The sequence below is a fragment of the Manis pentadactyla genome, chromosome 12 (genome assembly GCF_030020395.1).
Source record: "Manis pentadactyla isolate mManPen7 chromosome 12, mManPen7.hap1, whole genome shotgun sequence".
Lineage (NCBI taxonomy): Eukaryota > Metazoa > Chordata > Mammalia > Pholidota > Manidae > Manis > Manis pentadactyla.
The window spans coordinates 105,666,179-105,688,376 of NC_080030.1; the positions used below are offsets into that span (position 1 = coordinate 105,666,179).

A 22,198-nucleotide genomic window follows, 5' to 3' on the forward strand; every position below is an offset into this window, starting at 1 on the left:
ATAGAGTCATCATTACACAGCAATGGTTTGGAGACATACTTTTTAGTCATAGGTTAAACTTTGCAACCTTTGTTTTTATACCCTATACATATTTTTATTTTTGAACACATCTAGTTTTTAGTTCGCTTAAGTATTGATCCTTTTAATCAGTTCTACCAAATACATATCTTCTCTGACTTAGGATGAGGCTATGTCCTAATAAATCCATCTTAAGTTGAAAATACCATTAAGTCGAAAATGCACTTAATACACCTGACCTACGAAATATCATAGCTTAACTGAGCCCACCTTAAATGTGCTCAGAACACTTGCATTAGCCCACAGTTGGGCAAAATCGTCTAACACAAAGCCTGTTGCATAATGAAGTGTAGAGTATTTCTTGTAATTTACTGAATCCTTTACTGAAAGTGAAAAAACAATAGTTGTATGGATACAGAATGGTTCGAAGTGTGTTGTTCACTCTCAGGATACATGCTGACTGGGAGGTGCAACTTGCCACCACTGCCGAAGTCAGGAGAAAGCATCCTATGGCCTGTCACTAGCCCTGCAAAAGATCAAGATCTAAAGTATGGTTTCTACGAATTAGTATCAATTTCGCACCATCTGAAGCCGAAATCGCAGGCTGAACTATGGTAAGTCAAGGACCGCCTGTATCCTGTATCTGGTCAGACCAGATGACAGGTGACAAGGCTATGTTGTTTGTAGCAGGTCAGCCAATGGTTGACCAGGACTATTTGGTTCTGAGAGTATAAAAAGAAACTATGAGTGACAAGAAAGGACTATGAAGTCATCAAGTAGAAAATAACAGGAAAGAAGGCAGTGACACTTTGGGAACATATACCAAAATAGCAAGGTTAGGTGTAAGATATCACAGTATTTTTGGCCACAGATCTTTTAGCACTTGGTGAGATAATGTTTGTATTCAATTTGAGGTCATTCACTATGTGGGAAAGTGCAAGAGAATACAGCTGATAGAAGGCTCCCCAACTTCCGACACTATTTACCACGCTCGCTGGATTCGGAGACATAACTGTTACTTGGAATTGCAGTTAGGAATTCACTATCTCGTGGTACTTCAAAGCATGCAGTTTGGACGACGACGCGGGCCGAGGGCACGACTGGCACCTTCTTTCAGTCCCACGCCCGACGGCCTCCAAGCGCACCCCAGCGACCGCCCGCTGGGGCCCGAGACCCCCGGCTGCGCGCCCGGACACCGGGGGCAGGTCCGCTCGCTGGGAGCCTCCGCGGGAAGCCGGCGGCGACGGCCGTGCGCGCCCACAGCCCGCGCGGGGACGCGCCTCGGGGGTGCGGCAGGCGGCGCGCGTCCCCGGGAGCCGGCGGGCGGAACCCCGCCACCGCCGGGCGCGCGCGCCCCGGACCAGGATGAATGGGAAGTTCAATCTCGCGCTCCCGGCGCCGGCAGCCAATGACGCGGCCGGGCGCGGCGGCGGGCAGGTGTGCGCGTGCCGCCGGCTGACGCAGGGCCCGAGCCGAGCCGCCCGCCGCCGCCGCCGCCGCGCCCCGCGGCCCCCTCCCCGGCCGGCCCCCTCCGCCCCGGGCTGCGGCGGCGGAGCGGCGGCGACAGCGGACTCGCGGCCGAGCGCCGTCCTGGCTGCGGCCCCTCCGCACCGCTCCCCTCGCCGGCCGGCGATGTGCTGACCCTCCGGCCCCGCCGCGCGCGCGCGCCCCGGGCCCCGGCGCCGCGCCCCCTCAGGGCGGGACAGGCTGCAGGCCCCGCCGCGCCCGCGGCCCCGGCCTGGGCGGCACGCACGCGGTCCCGCCCTCGGCCCCCGGCCCCGGCCGGCGACGCGACCATGAGGCACCGGAGGTAAGGGCGCGCCCGCGGCCGGCCGAGCGCGAGGGAGGCCGGGGATGCGCGCGGGTGCGGACGCCGCTCGCGGCCCCGGCGCCGGCACGTGAGCAACGTCGAGGGGCGCTCGGCGCCGCGCAGCGGGAGGGACGGGAGCGCGGGCGCCGGGGCGGGGAGGGACGGGGCGGTGGGAAGGGCCGGCGCTCGCGGCGAGCGGCCGTGCGGGGCCGGCGCCGCGTCCTTCCTCCGCCGGCCCTGGTTTATTGCCCCCTTGTCAGCGCGGAGAGGCGGCGGGCGATGTACTTCCGGGTTCACACCTTTCTCTCTCTGCTGGGCGCGGCGGAGCCGGCGGGCCCGGGGCTCGCAGCCCGGCGGCCGGCGGGGCTGGGGGCTGAGGCCGCGCGGGCGGCTCGCGGCCCCTGTGCACGCGGGTCGCGGGCCCGGCGTGAGGTCCGCGCGGCCGCGGCGGGCGCCTGGGACCCCGGGGCGCGCCGCCAGGGGGCGTCCGCACCTGCTCCGCCCGCGGAGCCGCTTTGTGGCCGGCAGGCGTCGGGGCTGCTTTTTGCTGCGGTGTCGGAGATGTAAATAAATGAATTCAGATGCAAGGCTTTGAGAACGCAGGAAAACTCACTCGGGTTTAGGTTGCTTTTGGAAAGGAAACGGCAAAGAAGAAACGATCCATCGGCAGGAGCGTTAACTGACCGACCGGAACGCTGCGTGCGGGCGTGTTACGAGGATTTGTACTCCAAAAACTTTTTTTTTTTAATTGCACGTTGGTAAACACTGAGTGTTTTCGAGTAACATCTTACAGTATGTATTTAGTGTCCTCATTGCGGAAATTTCTTAAATGTAAGTAATATCCGCCATTTTGAATTGTTTGGTGGAACACAGGCTGCAATCTTAGGTTCCTGTGTTGCCTTGAGTTCCTTTCTGTGCTTTTTGTGCGTTGGTTTTCATCCGTAGGTTTGTAAGGTTTCCAGGTATTATTACCACTGTTCAAAGAACTAAATTCTCCAGGGAGGATATTTGTACTCATAGTTGTTAACGGAAGGGAAAAGTAAATTACGCTTGTGTTTTATTGTAGCTTTTATTTCTTGGTCACAGATATTGCAAGTTCAAATTACGCATGACAACTAGTATCAGAGTGCATTTAAAACATTTTACAGCATTATTGGAAAAATATGACTTGAAGTGATTTTTGTTCTGATCCAAAAAAAATCCTGTTTCTTTTGTGCAGATTACTACCATATTTAGCTAGGGGCAGATATTTAGGATTACTACCATATTTAGCTATTCAGAAATGCTTTATAAAATGCATCAGTTGATAAAGCAAAATGGTAAGTCCAACAAGAAGTTATAAAACATTACAATTTAATTCTGTGAAAGATTTCAGGAAAACTTTTAAAAACTGAGTTTCTGGAAATTGATGCCAGTTTTATGTGATTTTCAGAATATAAATTGGATGGTTAAGAAATTTATGCCTTTTTTCCTGCTATGGATCAGCACAAATTTGATAGAGGAGTGAGGAGTCCTACTACAAATTAACCACAGAGTATGTAATAATCGTTATTCCACTTAAATGAATAATGAGGCCCTTACCCATTTGGGAGACAATTCTTGCTTCCCAAATTATCTCCAAATGTATGAAGTAGGACAATGCGGTGTGCCCAAATGTCCTAAAGAGCTTTAGGAATTAAACTGACACAGGCCTTTTTCTAGTACTTGGTGGGGAGGGGAAGATACTACAAATGAATAAAGTGCTTTATTTGACTTTTCCGTTTTACAAATGGGATCAGTTAATCTTTGCTTGATAATAAAATGTCATGAGAATTTAAAGATCTGAATCAACATATGCATATTGGTTATTAGAACTGTTTATAGGTGCTTCTCAATAGATCTGGAACCCAGTGATTCAAGGATCAACTCTCATTAATCTTTGTCAAATTCTAAAGTGCCTTCTTATATGACTGTGTTTCAAACTTATTTCATAAACAATGAAAAATTTGCTGTGAAATTAGAATTTAAATAAAAAACCCCACGTTATGGGGGAAATAGGGTTAACTGTACTTTGTAGGTGAAGCAGGCTGAGTTTTGGTGTAGTACTGCTCAAAGTTAGACCTCACAATGACTTAAAGTGTGTTTCATTTGTAAATTCCACAAAGCCACCAGAATTTTAGTTAAGTGAAGAAGATATGTATAATTTTTTCCCCCTGTTTACTCTGAAGAAAGGGAGGACTTAACAGATCTTACCTGATAGTTTGATGATGTTTGGAATCTGATTCCGCAACTCTTTTTGGTATTTGTAACATACTGCTATTATAATTTACAAGCCATCATTAAGGGAAAAACAAGTTGGTAAACAATATATATCTGTATATGTGCATGACAGCCTTCAGGTATAGGACTGATATCTCTTTAATTGAAGCGCTATTCCTAACGACCTAATTTGGGAAACATGTTGAAAAGCTCCAGTCAGGAAATGATCTCTCAACATTTATCTTAATCCATAGCTGAGTTGATTTAAAAAAAAAGGGAAGTGGAAATTCAGAGAGGAATTGATGTAGAAGTAATTAAAGCTATTGGTTATGAAAGGGACATTGCAAATTTGTGATCTGCTAAAGTGTTTTCTTACTTGGTAATTATTAGTAGAATCTTATTTTCTTTTAAACTTTTATAGTCTACAAATGTTTTTATGTTCAAATGCTTGAGAACCTGTACCTGATTTTCTTGCCTTTCAAAGGTACTGTTTTCTGTACAAATATGTACTGTTTTTGATGATCCACAAGGTAAAGAAAAATCTCTAGCTTGTCTAGCAGAACAATGAAAATTCTTTACATTAAAAACTTAAGATGGATTTATATGAACATATTTAGGAATATATGAAATAGGGAATCACATTGGTTTGAGGAACTTGTCTAACGTGCATGTATGTATACTGTGTTGGATTTCTCTGGCAAGAGGACTCGCTCTGAAGTCGCTGACCATAGTGCTGAACCAAGACAGCCATATTGGTCCCTGAACAATCTGACTGAAACTGTACACAGAAATTGTGTAGCGCTTCAGGTAACATCATCACTGTTGGATGTAAACACAAATATTTCATATGTACTTTTTTGTGTACTCTTTCTACCCAGCTTCATTGAAGTCAGCTGGAAATGGTGATAGAGAAATTTTATCCCGGAAGTATACTAATTTACCATATAACATTGATTTTAAATAATGTCAGTAAAATCAATGGGATCCACGCTAGAGGTTTTTTTTCTCTTTCTTTGAAAGCTGCCACTTACAGATGAAGACAAGAATTTAAAGCTAATTTAAGCAATCAAAGAGTTCTTTCAAAAACTATACAATTTTAGTTGACACTACTGTAAAGTTGCCTAGGAACTTGGTATTTACAATTTTCAATTCAGGTTTATATTCTGGCACTGGTAAAACCAACATCAAAACAGGTGATTGTCAAGACTAATAAAATTAGAAGTCACTCAGGAAATAAATTCTACTTAGAAACAATGATAATAAAAGCAATTTTCTAAATGGAAAAATACAAATTTTGGTATTATAATCAACAGTTTGGTGAAATTTTCTATTGTTTGAAGCAGGATATAAACTCTAGGTTGTCACTGCTTATAATTTTACTGTGTTCTGCATTGTGTGAAATGAACACTGGTGTGAAACCACTGTAGAAATTACCTGAAAAGGAATGTTGTATGTTCAAATTTCAGTGAAAAGTACTATTTTAGGCACAGAACTTTGACATTATTTCCCTAAAAATAGAATGGATTGATATGCAGGATCGTCAAATTAAGGGTCAAAGGTGACAAACCAGGACAAAGGGCATGCAGCTCATTTTCAAGCAATCAGTGTCTAGTTTTTTCATGGCTGAACAAAAGCTTAATTATACAGAAAAAGGACTTAGTGTTGAATGACCAGTTCTAATGGTGGAAAAACATGTTTTGAATTTTCTAGATATTTTCAAATTAGTAATTTATTTGGGAATACAACTGAAATATAATGTTTAAATTTTTCAAACAATTATTTTATGTAACATTTCTTCAGACCCTACAAAAGTATTTCAACTAAGATATTCTATACTGTATAGGGTAAAAACAGACCTTTTTTGTACATTTAAAAAAAGTTTTAGGAAAAAACTCAATTATATCTTTTTGCATTAGTGTTGGTATAATCTCTGCTAGCTGAAATCCTATTTTCAAAATTTATATTACATTTATTACAACATTCGATTACTGGCAGTGATGTAAAAGTGAGCAGCATCTAAAACATCTATTATATTAAAATGTTTATTGAAACTATTTGGGATGCACTGAAAGTTCTCATTTAGTTAAATTCTTCTGATAAAATTTTTTAACTGTTAATGTATATTAAAACTTTGTGTATCAAGTAAAATTCTCGTTAGCTTTGTAATTAGAAGTGTTCAGGTTCGCTTTGAATTAGTTTTGTTAACCATATCAAGAAGCTACTTTAGACTTTTTATCTTAAAGTTATGGTGGGCCTTCAAAGTATATGGAATTAGCTTCTTTAGACAGGAGTTTTGCTATTATTTTGACTCTTATTAATCTGAAACCACATTGCTTTGTTTTTCTTTTATCTAGTGTGACCTCAACCATGACTTGACTGAGCTTTATTATATAAAACTATTGTTTCATATGGTGGAAAATACAAACTACTTGCATCAACAAAACCAACGGTGCTGTATGTAGCTCAATTATGTTATAACATTCACATTTAAGTTAAGGAATTGTGTTTACTAATTAACATTTCTGCCATAGTCAAGGGCTTTAAACAATCTAGACAATATGTCATTTGACATAAATTATTATTCATTGAAGTTCTAGAATCAGTTGTTTTTTGCTACAGTTTTTCAGAATGCTAATTACTATATCTTATATGAAAACAGTAAAATTTCAATTTGTTAAAAGATTGAGAAAGTTAAATTCATCCCTGTGATTCAGCGCTATTACAAATATTAGCCTCCAATTTAAGGTTAAGTGTTTATATAATGCATTACAAACAGTGAATGCATTATAATTAAGAAATATAAAAAATGCAATTTTGAAATGTTTCCCCTAAATAGACCTTTTATCAGTCTCTCAAGATAGTGCTCAAAATATTTGAGCAAATATGAAGTTTCCTGTTTTAATACTCCATACTTACCATTTTTATTTTCTCTAAAATTATGTGTACCTGTATATAATTGAAAGTACAGCATTTTCAGTTTTATCTAAAAATACAGTAGGATGCTCAGTTAAATTACAAAACAATTTACCCTGATTTCACTTAGGCAGCGTTTGAATTTAGTCTATTGAATATTTTGCAAAATTACAATGAAGTATTTTAATAAAGATTAAACATTCCTTTGGAGGACAGTGTAAGAAAATGTTTTCATAAATCACACATGTTCATTTGCATGTTGAACTTCCACATTTAATATTTTATTTCATATGTGTATATTATATTAAAGTTATAATGAATGTAAATATGCTTTAGATTTTTCTCTGGTGTTTGTGTAGTATGTTTACTATAAGATTTTAAGTAAGAGTCTTTTAAAATCTTTTCTCCCAACTACGTTTTTAAGAAAGAAAAGTCCCAGTGTTGCCTGTTTTTTTCCAAAGAATGTGTACTTAGTTCAATGATAGTTTAGAAAATACTGTAAATAGACTATAGTTTTGTTATAAACATAAGTAAATACTTAGTAAACTAATGTATTTACAGTATTTTAGAAAATACTGAAAATAAAAACAAAATTTATCTTAAACGTTTTTTAAATGTTGAGAAATTATGAGAAGAAATAACGTTCCTTTTATGGTGAATATTGTTGATTGCTAAGTCATTTTTTTTTTTTTGCCAAATTAATTTTTGCATCTGATTAATATTAGAAGTAAAAACTAACATGGTGTAAGTTGAATTGAAATAAAATTCTGTGTAATATGTTATGAGTATTTTTTTATTGATTAATTCTCTGAGTTTAACAGCTTGGTACTTTTTAAATAATTACAGTGTATAATGCATAGTAGTAAACACTTTCCTTTACATCAAGTAGTTACAGTAGTGGATTAATAATATGTAAAGTACTTGAGAAGAATATTATATAGTTTAATAGGAGATATGAAATCTAAGTGTAATGAATAATGTTTGTTAGGCAGCTTTTTAACAGTCTGTTTAAAATAAAAATGATTGAAATCACTTTATATGTACATATTTTACATTTGTAATAGTCAAATTATTAGTTGCCTATCACATTCTCTTTTTATGAAAAGTTGGTTTTAAAGTCAATCTAATTTATAAAAGTCATCCAAGAGATCATCAATCCAGGTTCACAAACTCATTAAATCATTGACTGATTAAAAAAATATGTATTAAACACTAAGGAATGCTCGGATTACAATGACGACTGAAACATACACCCCTCCCACCACAGAGCATAAAGTCAAGTTGGGAGAGAACATTTTCATGAGCTAATACAGTCAATTACAGTATTACAAGGTAGAGGCATTGTAGTCATTGTGGACAACTGGAAAAGGAGATGTAAGTGGAGATTTAAATGGTGAACAGGAATTATCCTATTGAAGAGGCAGAGAAATGTGTGCGACAGTATCAAAGTTTTAATTAGGTTTTTGTTTTCTAATATTTACAAACAATGATAGTATTAAATAAAAATACCCATGTATAAAATTACAAATAACTTTTTGGAGTATTCATGCACTTAAAGAATTACTTTAAATTCTTTATTGTTATTTCATTTCAGAAATAGTCACCTGTAGTAAGAGTATAAACATTTAATATTGTGAGAAACATTTAATATTGTGAACGTTTTATGTAAGATTTACCTCTTTTCACAGTTCTTCAGTAAACATTGGATGGATATTAATATCCATAGTTAAACTTCTATTTTCTTTACAAACTCTTGTTTTTGAGAAAATTAAAACATTACTTAACATCAGTAAAGTATATTGTCTGTGAAATAATTCCACTTGCTTTTCCTTTGGAAGGGAAATAATATTAAAACTATCAGTAACTAAAAAACATGTGCATTTGGATAGTGAAAAATCTGAACATCTTTATCATGCAAATGTACTGGCTTTCTCTAAACCCAGGAAGTTCATAGTTAGAGCTCTTAAATTTTGTTAGGTAGCTAATTTTCTTACACCGTTTGATTTTCACTTTATTACATCTGTAAAAATTTATCATCTGAGTTTTTAAAGTTTTTTTTTTTTACAAACCCTATTGATTCTTTTCACACATCTTTAGAATATTGACTTGAACTTTTCTGTAAATATAAGCAGAGAAAATTAAGCATAGGCTGTGGGTTATTAGAACTGAAAAATATGAGGTAGGGTTTTGCTGAAATTTATGTGTAATATTTAAAAACAGCCCACACATAAACCAAATGTGCAAAATAAAACAACATGGAGTTGATGTAAAGGGAAGCTCTGTTTCAATAAGTTTTTAATAATGAATTTTGCTAACTTTATGGTCAGCCATTATCTTTTGTCTTTTGGTTGTAAACAGGGTAACTGCAGGATTTAGTGTACAGAGACGTTCATGTGCCTTTTGTTTGCATTCTCCCTCTCTTTTCCTTTCAAATCTTACTCAGTGGGATTGTCATCCTTTGTAAGAAGAATATTGGGTCAACATTCAGTAGATCTCTGCACTTGAAAAGGCCTCCATTTTGTTTTAAGAAGAAAATTAGGTTGCAACTTAAGGAATTTACACATAATGATTTATTTTCCATGAGTTGATACCGTAGATAGAGTGTGTAAAACTTAGTTAAGGAAAGAAAGACAACTGTGGGTGGTAGCAGGTGAGTGGATGCATATTCAAACCAGTGTATTTTCGAAACCGTCATAACTCTGACCCAAGGATAAAAATGATGATGCATTGGCCATCATGAGTGACTCCTCCAATCACTACATTCCTGGATGACCTCTTCATTGCAAGTTTTATTGTGTTGTGACATCTGCTAGCAGATGTATTAGAAACATCAGTATGTACTCATATTTTAAACAAGAACTGCTTTTGGTCTTTAAAATCTAGGTTAATGCATATTAGATATATTTAAATATGCTTAATGATTAAATGTATTACTATTTAACTAATTTTCCCCAAAAATTATTTGTAATAGACCCAGTATCAGTGGTCTAGTTTCACAATTAGAGTCTCAGGACTTGTCTTCTAAAATACATCTGAAGAGAATAAAATGAGTTCATCTAGAAACACAATATGTTGGGTTGATTTTTAACTGGTTAAAAAAAAAAAGGAATGGGATTCTTGAATCACTGTGTAAAATTAAACATTTAAAAACTTTTAAAACTGTATTGTTCATGAAATTGGGTCATAAACAATTAAGATGTCTTACCGGTTTGTTTAAAATGTTTTTAAACCAGTGTCCTTTAATAGGAGTGAAAGGCAAATTTATGCCAATTGGTTATCTAATTTTGCTAGGTGAGTCTTAAAATAGTATAAAAAAGTTTACAGGTCACTTCACAGAGTCAAAACCTAGCCATTTTATTGTTTTCTAATAAGCCATTAAGCTAAAGAAGAGGCAATTAAATAGGCAATTAATGTAGTATTGACTCCAGCTCTCTGATTTTAGGTTCTTCAGAAGAGGATGAGGCCATTCAACCAGGTTTCATCAGCCCCAGGTTAGTCTTGTCTTTTTTTTTTTTCAATTAAATATTTTACTTATGTCTTAAGAGATTACTAGAGGCATTTGAGAGAACTTGACAGCCTTCAGGAATTCTGCACTTTGGCAAGAAGGTGGGTACCATGTCCTGCTGCACTCCAGATTACTTCATCTTTATTATTCCCTCCAGAGCTGCCTGAGTGAATTCTTCTAATTAACTCTTTTTCCTCCTGATTTTAGCAATATTGAATTTTATGATTCCCTCTTCCATAACTCAGGCAAGATAGATAATAGGTATTTAAATGCTTACGGAGCTGGATGAAAAGTATTCGTGGCTTGTTCATTTTTGTGACTCTGATGTTAAAATAGGCGCTCACAAATATCTTCTGGATTAATTTAAAGACAGAGGTGTGGTGCTGTTTTCAAAGAATTTACAATAACATAAATAGCAAAATATACTAGACATTTTTCAGAGAATTAGGGAGTGTCCCAATAAAAAAATTTTTTTTATATTGTCAAAGTTAACTCAAAACTTAAAACACCGTATTTTTCACTAACAATTTTATTTGATGATAAATGTAGTACTCTGGCTTCTGTTCTGATGAATATCTTGGCTCTACACTTGATTAAATACTACTTTGAAAACACTTAAAAGCTGTGATATAGCAAAGTTTATGAGCAATAGTAAGTACAAGTAAAAAGTAAAAAGATGTTATTCTGTTGTTAAGCTTATCAAACAGGATTGTAGGTAGCAAGAGGAAGGTAGTAGGGATGAAAATGTTTAATGAGGAAACAAACCATTGATAGGCATTGCCATTTGACAAACACTGTACTTTTTTCTAGAATGAATCCTTTGGCGTGGACATGATGCTCTAATGGGTATCATGAAAAAGAAGATTCTGAGAAGTTGCCTCAATATTTTAATTTACTAACTGGTTTCCCCTTACTAGTGATTGTGGGGGCAAATTGGAGGCAGTCCAGAGACCTTTTTGTTTTCTGTTGGGAAATAATGTTAACACCAATGTGTTAAGTGACTGCAATAAAGTTTCATGTCTGTGTTTCCTTGTGATTGAAAAGGGGTTGGCTGGAGAGAGATTCCACTTTCACCAAAAGAAAAGTTATTTCTAGAGATTACATTTAAACTGAAAGACTTGACGTCAACTGGTCCAGTCTTCTCTCTTTGCAGATGAGAAAACTGAGACCCGGAGAAGCTTAATGATTAGCCCAGGGTCATAAGTTCATCAAATGGGACCAGAACTCCCGCCTCCAGTTTCTAGCTGGATGCCTTTTCTCTACACATTTGCTTCCCGCACAGGCACCTTTAAAACTGGGAGATTTCTTCTCACTTGCCCCATCTTTTGCTCCCACACTGTTCTTTTTTCTTCCCATTTTCCAAGTACCTATCTCCTTCCTCCAAAGTAAAAATACTGTAAGAAATACCTGGGAACTGACCACACTCATATTAGTTGATTATTTCCTTTGATAAGGTTAAATTATAAAGAACAAACTTTCATTGCTTTGAGAGAGGGAGAAAGAATGTGTACATTACTTAGTGTCATTTCTACAGACAATATTTACTTAAAAAAGATCTTTTATTGAAGCATAATGTTCAAGTAGAACAGGTGAAAAATACGGACTCATTGTTCTTTGAAAAATTAAATTCATTTTGTGCTATTCTAGGCAAAGTAATGTAATGCTTATTAATGATTTTTTAATCTATTGCTGTTCTAATTAAAATCATTTAAGTATTTCTTGAGTCCAATTTAGAATATATTTGGGAGTAGCATATAAAATAAGTAATTCCTTTTCCTTGGGGGAGAAATATGTTAATAGAACAGTATTTTTTGCTATTCCAGATTTTTAAAAAGAAACTTTGAACAAAACGGTGGTCTTAAAATAATACCCCTTTTCTCAATTAATTCTGTTTCTCTATAAGTACTTTGCTGAGACATAACTGACCATAAAGAAGGGGACATTTGCAAATGCTTGTTTTTTTGAAACGTGAAGGAAATTTGTCTAGCAAATTTCAGTTGATTAATGCCAATCAATTCCTGAATTTCCATAATTTAATTAGATCTTGGGAAATGTGTTAAGAAAATATTAAAGAAAAGCTCAAAAGAGAATTTTACAGCTGTGTAAAAATTCTCAAATTGGAACAATTGTGGTAAGCCAGAGAGCATTTGCTTCCTGATAAGGAAATTAAATGAAAACGGAATTTTGTTTTTTGGAAACAAAAACGAAATGCCCTCACGTTCTGCAGTGCCTCCACTGTAAGACGGACGCACCAGCCGAGTGCCGCACTCATTTGACTCCATGGAGTGAGAATTAGAAGGAAGTCATTGGCCAGCCAAGTAGCTTACTGAGCGCGGGGAGAGGGGGCAGGAGGAGTTTGCCCGACGTGCGGCCCGCGCCTCCAGGCGGGACACCTCGCGGCGGCAGGGCGGGCTCCCGAACGCCGGCCCCGCCGCCGAGACTCTGCGCCCCCGAAGGCGCCCCGCGGCTCCCCGGGGCCGAGGACGGCTCCGCCGCGGGCAGGGCCGCCCGGGCAGTGGGGGCCGTTTTCCCGGGTCCTCTGGCCCCCCGCCCTTGGCGTCCCTGCGCCGCGTGCGCCGCCGCTGACATCTCACGGATGCCGAGATCAGATCACAAGTGATATATGTCCGAGAAGGCGGGCGAGGACCCGGTTGCGCCCAGGGCTGCCGTCCCGGCGGTGAAGGCAAGGGCTCCTTTTGTTCGGTGCTCTCGGGACAAAGTGACACATGTACAAGCCCCTCAATTAGGCAGCAATCATCAGCCGCCTTTGGAAAGGCTCGGCCCGGAGGAAGGAGGAGGTGATGTGGGAATCGAGGGAGAGGCGGCCGGAGGGGGCGCCGGCGGAGGAAGTTGCGGGGGGCGGGAGGTGAGGGACGCGCAGCGCCGCGGGCCGGGGTCGCGGCGACCAGGCGCGAGCTGCGCGCGGGGACCCCGGCCCCGCGGGGGAAGCGTGGGGGGCGCGCGCCCGCTCCGCGCCGCAGCCCCTCCTCCCGGTTTTAGGAAGAACCGGAGCGTTGTGGCTGCGGTCGTGGAAGTCGCCCGGTGCCTCTAGTCGGGAGCTGCGACGGTGGGCGGTGGCACCTCTTTCGGCTCCTTGCATCGTAGTGTGGAGATTTTGAAAAACAGAAAAACCACGTCGGCCGAGAAAATGTGTGCTTCGTTTGCCAAAGAGAAACCTTAGGTTTCGATAACCAACGGGCATATAGAATGGGATTTTTCCTTGATTTTTGCCCCCTCTGCGTTGACGATTTTTTGTAGCTAGTTGAACTCATTTTACAGACATTTTGAAAGAACTATGATCAATCAAGCTACTAAAACATTTGGCCTTCACAAGTACAAAACATGCGTTTTGAGTCAAGCGCAGGTCTTTCTGGTACTAAAAACAAGTAGGAAATGAGAAAAAAATTAAAAACAGAAGACTTCAGGAAGGTGACAAATTGGAAAGCGTTGTAGGAGATTCATAGGACTATTTTATGTGAAAGAAGCAATCTGTGAGTTTAAAAAGATTACGGTCAGTTTTATAAAATGATCTTAGGCTCCAAAGATTGGGGGAGGAGCGGGGCAGGCTAGAGAGAGGAACCTATTTAAAAGGCAGTGCCATATCCCCGAAATGGTGATTTTTTTTGTGTGTCTTTCTTTCATTTTTCTCCCTTTGCAATTTCGTTCCCTCCTCCTATCCTTTCTTCAGTCCTTTCTCCCCTCCAACCACCTTCTTTACTCTCCTCACCTCCTACCCCGCATGTAAATGAATTTGCTTTAAATTCTTTGTGAATGAATGTTAGTGGATTTCTCAGAGTTCCCTGTTGGAAAAAGCCTTCTACCCAACTTGAAAGGCTGATGTCCCTCTCAGGAAATGAATGAGTCGATAACCTCTGACCCCAGTGACCAATGCAGTGAACCCTACCTTAATTCCACTAATACTGGAGGCCTCTAATCAGGCAAGACTGGCAATCTCAGAACCGTACCATCCAATGTGGGTCAGTTAGGGTATTTCACACTTTGCATCTATGTATTGATAGGTTTGAATTTCATCAGACTTAATGATAAACAAGGGTTTAGAATCCACCTATATATTGCTTCTGATCTGATGATTAAACTATTTTCTAATTGAAAACAAACTTGCAGATAAACTATTGTTTACCATAAATGTGTGCCAGTGACAAAACTATACTGGCTTATTTATAAATTTTATAATTAGTTCTACATAAATAATAGCACTTCCTCTTAATGTAAGTGACTATCTTTAGTCTTTCTATTACCAGATGTTGATTTTTTAAAGTATTTCTTCTATTTAAAATATTTTTTAAAAAACCACATAACTTATTTTAAGTAAGTTTTTCTATTTCATAGTATGTGAAATATTTAACCTGGAACGCCATCCTTAAAGTTACTGCACCACAGGTCAGTGTTATCAGTTGATTTCTACTATTAAAATAATGCCTAGTAAATGTTTTGTTAGCAGATAATTTTTTGAGAGCTTCAAGCGTTTGTTAACACTTAAGCATTTGGATTTTTTACCCTTTTTCTTTCTCCCGCCTGCCAACTGGCACATGGTTGGTTATTCCCCCCAAATAAATAAAATGAGAAAGCTTTGCCCCCTTTCCTAAGAAACAGCTAAAGAAACAGAGGAAAAATCTTTCCACATTCATCAGTCTTGATCATCTCCTTTTACCACAAACAGCTGAAAATAACATTTATATACATCAATTTTCAGATGTAAACCAGTTAGTATATTTAGTTGTTTCATACGGGGAGTAGGTGTAAATAGGTGCATTATGTGGGTTTTCAAAATCTTTTAGATGCAGAATCCCTACGTTTTTAGTTTGTGTGAAACTGTTAAGAGTTGGGAGTGTGGACGTGTTCGGAGACACAGGGCGGGGGATTGCGGGTACGGTGGGGGAGGGTCGCCTCGGCAGCTCTGCCTGCCGAAGGGAAGTGGTATCTGTACAGTTTCTCCATAAACTGCTTGTTTAAGAAAATGGGGGTGGGGTGGGGCAAGGAGTGGTAGTGCGTGTAAATGTTTCAAAAGTGGTGATATTTTATATTTTAAAGGAGATAAAGTATTTCTAGGTGATCTGTATTTACTGTAGTATTCAATGTGGACGGTAATGGTGCTGTCAGCATCTAATAATCAACAATCGTTGGAATCAATTTAAAAGGTAAAGGGTAAGCATTTTGAAACTGGAGGCGGGCTGGGGAAGGGACTGTAGGAGCCTAATCCGTTATTAAATTTTCATTTATCCGACGCTTCTATCCACTGGTGGTGGACCCTTTAAATGTCAGGGCCCAGTCACTAGGATACGAATTTACCTTTTTCCCCCTCTCGCCCCTCGCCTCCCCCTCCCCCGGCTCTGCAGCCGCGGGTGCCGGCGGCTCCTCATCACCTCCCGCCCGACGCGCCCCTCCCCCTCCCGCCCTGCGTCCTCCGGCTCTTGGGGAACAATCACCACTGATTGAGGTTCACTCTACGTTAGGCGCTGGAAAACTGGGCTGTTATTTAGGAAGTCATTAATCACATCTCCTCCCCCGGAAAGAGATGGCGGAGAAACCTGTGAAGTCAATTCCATACCAACCCCCTGCAAAATGCTCCGAAATGATAAACCTCAACACAGTTTGACCACATGTAGGTGATAGCAATTTTTCCGGCGGGATTTTTTACTTTAAATTTGTAAAAATGTCAGGTAAGGGTGTGCTTTTGTCTTGCTGTAGGTGTAGGTTACCATTATCGAAAGTTTCATGGCGATGTTATTAGGTTTGATTAGGTCTTCTGTAAATTATGTATTTTCCTCCAAGAACTGAATTAAATATGAAATTTATAAAACGAGCAGGTTTACCGGTGTTAGAGCGGCTGAATTCTTAGGGGGGAAAAAGCGTAACATCGGTTGCTTGATCTAAATGGCTTTTCTCCCCTAAATGAGATTATTTAGACAGGCTTGTGTGTATGGCACGCGTGTGCACATATATGACTGTGCCGTTTTTTCTAAATCGACGATTCACAAGGACCCTCCATTGTGTTTAAGGAAAAGCCCGAAATCAGCATTCTGATTTATCGTAAAGAAGCGTCCCAAATTGTCCTTAAGATAACATGTTTGATTTTTCGTGTTCATTCATAAATTATTTTGATGTCAGCATAGATGAAATGGCGATTGGTTATCTCTTCCTCTTGCCAGCCCCTTAAGGATCCGAGGTGAAATTAGTAGCAAGAAAGCATGTAATTGACAAAGTCACGTGGCACAGGGGGCCAGAAACTGGAGAGAGGAGAAAAAAATCAAAAGAGGGAAAGCACATTAGACCATGCGAGCTAAATTTGTGATCGCACAAAATCAAGATGTTAGATTGATGCAGAAGATCACTCCGTTCCAAAGGGAAAGTTTTCATCTCACGAGTTTGGAGCCGAGGGCCCGTGGGGCAACATGGCCGAAGGTTAATTTTCTTTTCTATTGTTTTACTGTGATTTTCTCTCTTCCTTTCTTCCCCCCCTCCCCCTCTCCCACCCTTCTTTGCCCGTCCCCCCTTCCCCTTTTACCCCAATACTGGGCATTACCCCCACCCCGCATCGCGCAACGGGTCTCTCTGCAACCTATTGTTACAGATCTCCAAAAATGTTTTGTACCGCCCACACTGATTCACAACTTGAAAAGCTTTCAGGGGGCTATTGTTTGAATTGTTTGAGTGTGATTAAGCGCAGTTTCAGTTAGTGAGCCCAAGAAAACTTTTATACACCTGCCCCCTCCCCCACTCCACCCCAACTTTAATTGAAAGTTATTGGGGGGAGGGGAATGCACACTGCAAATAGCTCTGGGTTCACGGCAGCCGCATGTGCATTAACTGGTTCTGACCATCTTCACGATTTCTCTTTGCTCCTCGTGCCCGCCGGAGAGAATAGTTTCGCTGAAAATTTCTCTTTGTGAATGGGATCAGTGTTAAATCAGCAATATGCAAGTAAAGTATCGTATGCCGTACTGTGCTATGTGGCAGAAAAACGGAGTTAAAAAGTACACGTATGTACAGAAACGTGGAAGTTGCTGTGATCGATAGAACAGTGTGGCTCCCCCTCCCCCGCTTCCCTTTTAACCCTTTCATTTTAAATATTTTTCCGTAGAAGAAAAGAATCAGCCATTAATAGTGTTTTTCCTCTTTCCTCCCCACCCACCTCCCAAGCAGTGTTTTTTCTCTTTCCATGGACAGTGTGGGAATACAGACTGACTGACTTTTTTTGTCCGGTTCTACCCAGGCGGGGCCGGCAAAGGTGGAGAAGAGCCCGGGAAGCTGCCGGAGCAGGCAGAGGAGGAATCCCAGGTTTTGCACGGAACTGGCCACTGTAAGTGGTTCAATGTGCGAATGGGATTTGGATTCATCTCCATGGTAAACCGAGAGGGAAGCCCTTTGGATATTCCAGTCGACGTATTTGTACACCAAGTAAGCCAAACTTTTTTCTCCCTCTTGACCTTCCATGTGGAGGAGCTGATCGCCGGTTTTGTCAATGAATGTACAATACTGTGCCCTTGAGTACATTGAAAGGCAAACAAACTATTCCTTACAATCACGAGTTAATCCAGTTTTTAGTGTATGTGTACGAGCCCCCTTCCTAGGTATCTTTTTCTGAACAGAAAATGAAATCTTTGAAATTTCAGTGCGTGGGTGGTGGTTCACTTTTTTAGCAAGTTCTTAACTTAATTCTACAGCAGAACCGCGTTGGTGTAGCTTCCGGTCTTACCGGTTACAATATACTCCGTCGCTTACGCCTGGAGAACGAGTGGGAAAATGAATGAAGAAGCAGTGATCATTTTAATTAAAAGACCCAATTTGCTGTTATCAGTGTTCTGTAGATCCCCTTATTTTTTTAGAAAGCTCTAGTCACAGTGGCTTCCCCTGTTTATTTCATCTCTGCCTGCCCGGGGATCATTTGTAGATTCAATCAAAGTAATTCGATTTCACAGTACGAAAAAATAGAACACTGTTGGCCTAATATGCATTTGAAGAAATGCAGGTGAGGATGCTTCATAATCAAACATTTTAGAAAAATGTGCTTCCTGTAGGGCATCGGTCCAAGGATACTGTCTCTTTAAGAGGCTGAACTTAAAAAAAAAAAACCATGTGGCCAGAGGCGGCTCTGGTTTGTATGTTTAAAATGTGATAGACTGCTACTACTGGGGGTGAATTTCCACCTTGACTTAAATTGTGTTGTAATTTTTTAAGATGCTTAAATACCAAACAAAATGTCATTGCTTCCCATTTTCAAAATTTTACCCAGAAGCAAGAAATTAATACCTGCTCCTCTTTCAACCCTCTCTGTTCCTTAATCTCTGTAGAGTAAAAAAATAAGGTTAGCAAGTTTGATGACTTCACCGAAAGAAATTAAGGAAATATAAATAACTCTGTAATGAGTTCTTAGATAGGCAAAGGGTTTTTAAGACTAAATAGGTTTATTTTGGCTTGACATCTAAGTCACAAAGAATTGAATGAATGGCTATCAATACTGCAGGTTGACTGACATTGGATACAGGCAGGAAATACTTTTGCATTTGTATGAAAATTATATATTTTACTTGGTACTGTATTGCATGTTCCTTGTGATATTTACAACGTCCTTTCTCCCCTAAGGAATATTATCTTCAAATTAAGTATAGAAACAATAGAAAACATGTAAAACCATTATGTATGGATCTGTTGTCCTGTGGTGCTTGGTAGCTTCCTGACCTTGCTGTGTGGTGTATGTTTTCCTTTCTTCTCCTAAAGGCCTGGCCATCATTACTGGCTGTTTACATGTGGTAGGATCAGCATAATCTGTGCATTGAAACAGGGTTTAAATACATAAATAGAAGTCTACAGACAGGCTACTGGATTTTATGCCTCCTTTTTATATTGCAAAATGAAGCCACATTTTCTGGTTTTTCCCTCCCTGGATGGAATAACTGAAATCTTTGACAAATCCATTTTCTCCCAGGCTCTGGCTTTTTCCCCCTTTGAACCTTCTTTAGGTTGTTAAATTGTTCTTTACGATCTCATAAATTTGTTTTATAGATGAATAAAAAAAATAGCCCTTTTCTTCTTTGATCACACCTTGTTATAATTTGGTTTTCCATGTTTACCTTTTAATATATTCAAATATTAGACATTTTATTAACCAATATTAATGTTAGAACCACAAGACATCCAAATTTAAGCTATTTAATGATTATATGTTGATAAACGCTCCTTTATCCACTGAATTAAGAAATACTGTATTGCTGGCAGAGTTTTATGTATAGATAAGGAAAAGTCTCTGGATTACAAACACTGATTATTATTTGACTTGTTTTAATCTTTTGACACCTATGTATTGACTAAGAGAACAGTATTAAAATGATAATTCTCTTAAAATATGTAATTTGTATTCTTCAGAAGAATGTATCTAGTTTGTAAAAAGTCAATTAAACTAAGTTTTAGCATTTTTGTGATATAAAAAAACCAGAGCAGGGGTGTTCTTTAAAATGAAAAAGTGACATTTTGGGGGGATTTTTTTGTTTTGATGGTTACAGTATTTGTTTTTTTGAACTATATATCTCATTTTTTTCCTAGGGAAAAATTAATTAGGTATCAGTTTTATCTTTTTGCTTCTTGACTTTAATGCCTGGTAAAGGGGTTTTTGTCTTATATTGGGACTTACATAAATTGCTGGCAAATCATATGAATAATTGTTTCAAGGAAGGCAGGAATCCTACTGATTTTAGCCAAATAACTACGAGTAATAAGATGGTCACAAGTGATGTATGAGGTACCATGTAATCTTCACTTACACAATCAGGTTGCAACTTAGGAACATTTTAGAAAAGTTTTCAAAACATTTTTTGAAACTACCTTTTTGCCTGCCATTTTTATTGTGTGAACACTTTTGAGAGCATACTGGCTTTTTTGTACAGTTATGTTGGATTTTTTCCCCCATTATGTCTGTATGCTATTTTGTTATGAAAGAATTAGCATCAGAGGTAATTAGGAATTTTAAATGTTCAACTGGACCAATATCTAGTCATTATTTTAAATATGAAATAGGTTTTTTTGAGTGTTCAGAAGTAAATGTCATTGGATTTTTTTTAAGTGTTCTGAAACATGTTTTTATAGTATATATCTGAGGAAATAAAAAATAAATGATTTTTAATTTCTTTAAAGTAATATTTAAAAATTCATGTCAAGGAACCCAAAATACATCTTCTCTTTTAAAAATACTGACTGCATATACTTCCAACAAAAATTTTTTTAAAATAAAAATTAAGGGTCAGCAAAAGACATACATTTACAAAGAAATGCACATCAAAAACAATTCAACAAAAACAGTTGCTATGAAATGAATATGTGTGTGTATTTTTAAAATAGAGCTATACATAGTTACATAATTCTATTTAAAATTTGTTGAAATAATACAACAAACTTTCCTTCAGTTTCTGTGATGTAAGCAACTCCTCAAAAATAAACACATGGCTTAGGTGCTGTATTTTCCCTGTCTTCAGACTTGTTGATAAATGCAGTGAGGTTCTACTGTTTGAGGATGGTGTGTGACCATTGGTGGTTTAAAATGACAGTCTTCATTTGACCTCCTAGTATTAACTCGTGATTTAAATAGCTTGGTAATGAATATGTGTAGTCTGATGCATGTTACTACTGAAACGTTGATGGAGTTTAAAAATAATTTTTAAAACTTGACAAAAGTGTAAATTAAATTACAGTTGTGAATTTTGTCACAGCTCACTGAGGTGTTCCTTAAAATATGTATTATTTAAAACTTGAAAATTGTGATGGTGATTTAGTTTGTAAGTAAGATAAATTTGTAGGGATTTCTTCCTTAAGAATCCAGTGCAAAACACAAGAGGTTTGTCTCTCAGTTGAACTGAGTATGCATTGTTAATACAAATGTGTAAATCAAGGTTCTAAAGTGATTTCATCAGTTAGAATACAATCATTCTGTAGGTGCTAATAATTAATACTGCTATCTTTTTATTGTTATTAATAGGTCAAAAATTTTGCACCCACAGTTAGATTGTGGGTTAACATGTTTAAATTACATGGGGAAGGTCTCTGACAATTTTTTGAAATATTATAAGCTTTAATAAGACTTAAGTACTTTAGATGAACTATATGGCAATTAAATATTACATCTATTTGGGAGAAGGGCAGTGTTACCCAATAACAACCTGTTGATGTTGGTTATCATCTAAGTTTTTCTTTACATAGGTTTTGACATTTATTTCCAAAGTCATTATCTTACCTAAAGAGATAAAATGATCATTTGAACTTTACTTTGTTCAGGAAAGGGATAGAATCCATTCTCCTTTTGCCCTGTCCTCAGCTCATTTGCATAATAATATTTTTTTCACTTGTTGGGTTATATATTTGGAAACCTTTGCCATCAAATATGTACAGAGAATTTTTCACATAGATGTATTTCATTTATTTCACAATTTATGTAAGACTTTTACCAAAGAGAACGTAATTTCCAAATGACTGTACTGCCATTACTCAGTAGTCTTAAATATTTCTTAATAATTTGGTTTCAAGTTCTTCATTTAACTTTCAAGTATTGATGTATTCTTCTTATGCTTTTTATTTCTGATTTATAGTTTGATCTTTTTGGAGAATACAAATGTCCATATTACAAATACTTTACATACTTTGTTCCTTATCTTGCTTTCCTCAGAAAACATCTCAAAGAGTAATGGAAATAGAAGAAATAAGAATAG

The 22,198-nt window shown here is 38.6% G+C and overlaps 1 protein-coding gene across 3 annotated transcripts in view; it reads left to right on the forward strand.

The window, feature by feature from the left end:
* Positions 1-1,572: 1,572 nt before the first annotated feature.
* LIN28B (lin-28 homolog B) overlaps positions 1,573-22,198 on the forward strand; it is a 121,526-nt gene continuing 100,900 nt past the window's right edge. Inside the window, exons 1-3 of one of the 3 annotated variants that reach the window (XM_057490218.1) lie at positions 1,573-1,828; positions 10,422-10,470; positions 17,719-17,903. In XM_057490218.1, the coding sequence (XP_057346201.1) occupies positions 10,437-10,470; positions 17,719-17,903 (219 nt within the window). In that variant the 5' untranslated portion in view covers positions 1,573-1,828; positions 10,422-10,436. Of the gene's footprint in view, positions 1,829-10,421; positions 10,471-16,897; positions 16,908-17,395; positions 17,427-17,718; positions 17,904-22,198 lie in introns of those variants that run through there. The other 2 variants (XM_036902853.2, XM_036902852.2) reach the window with 2 other exon arrangements.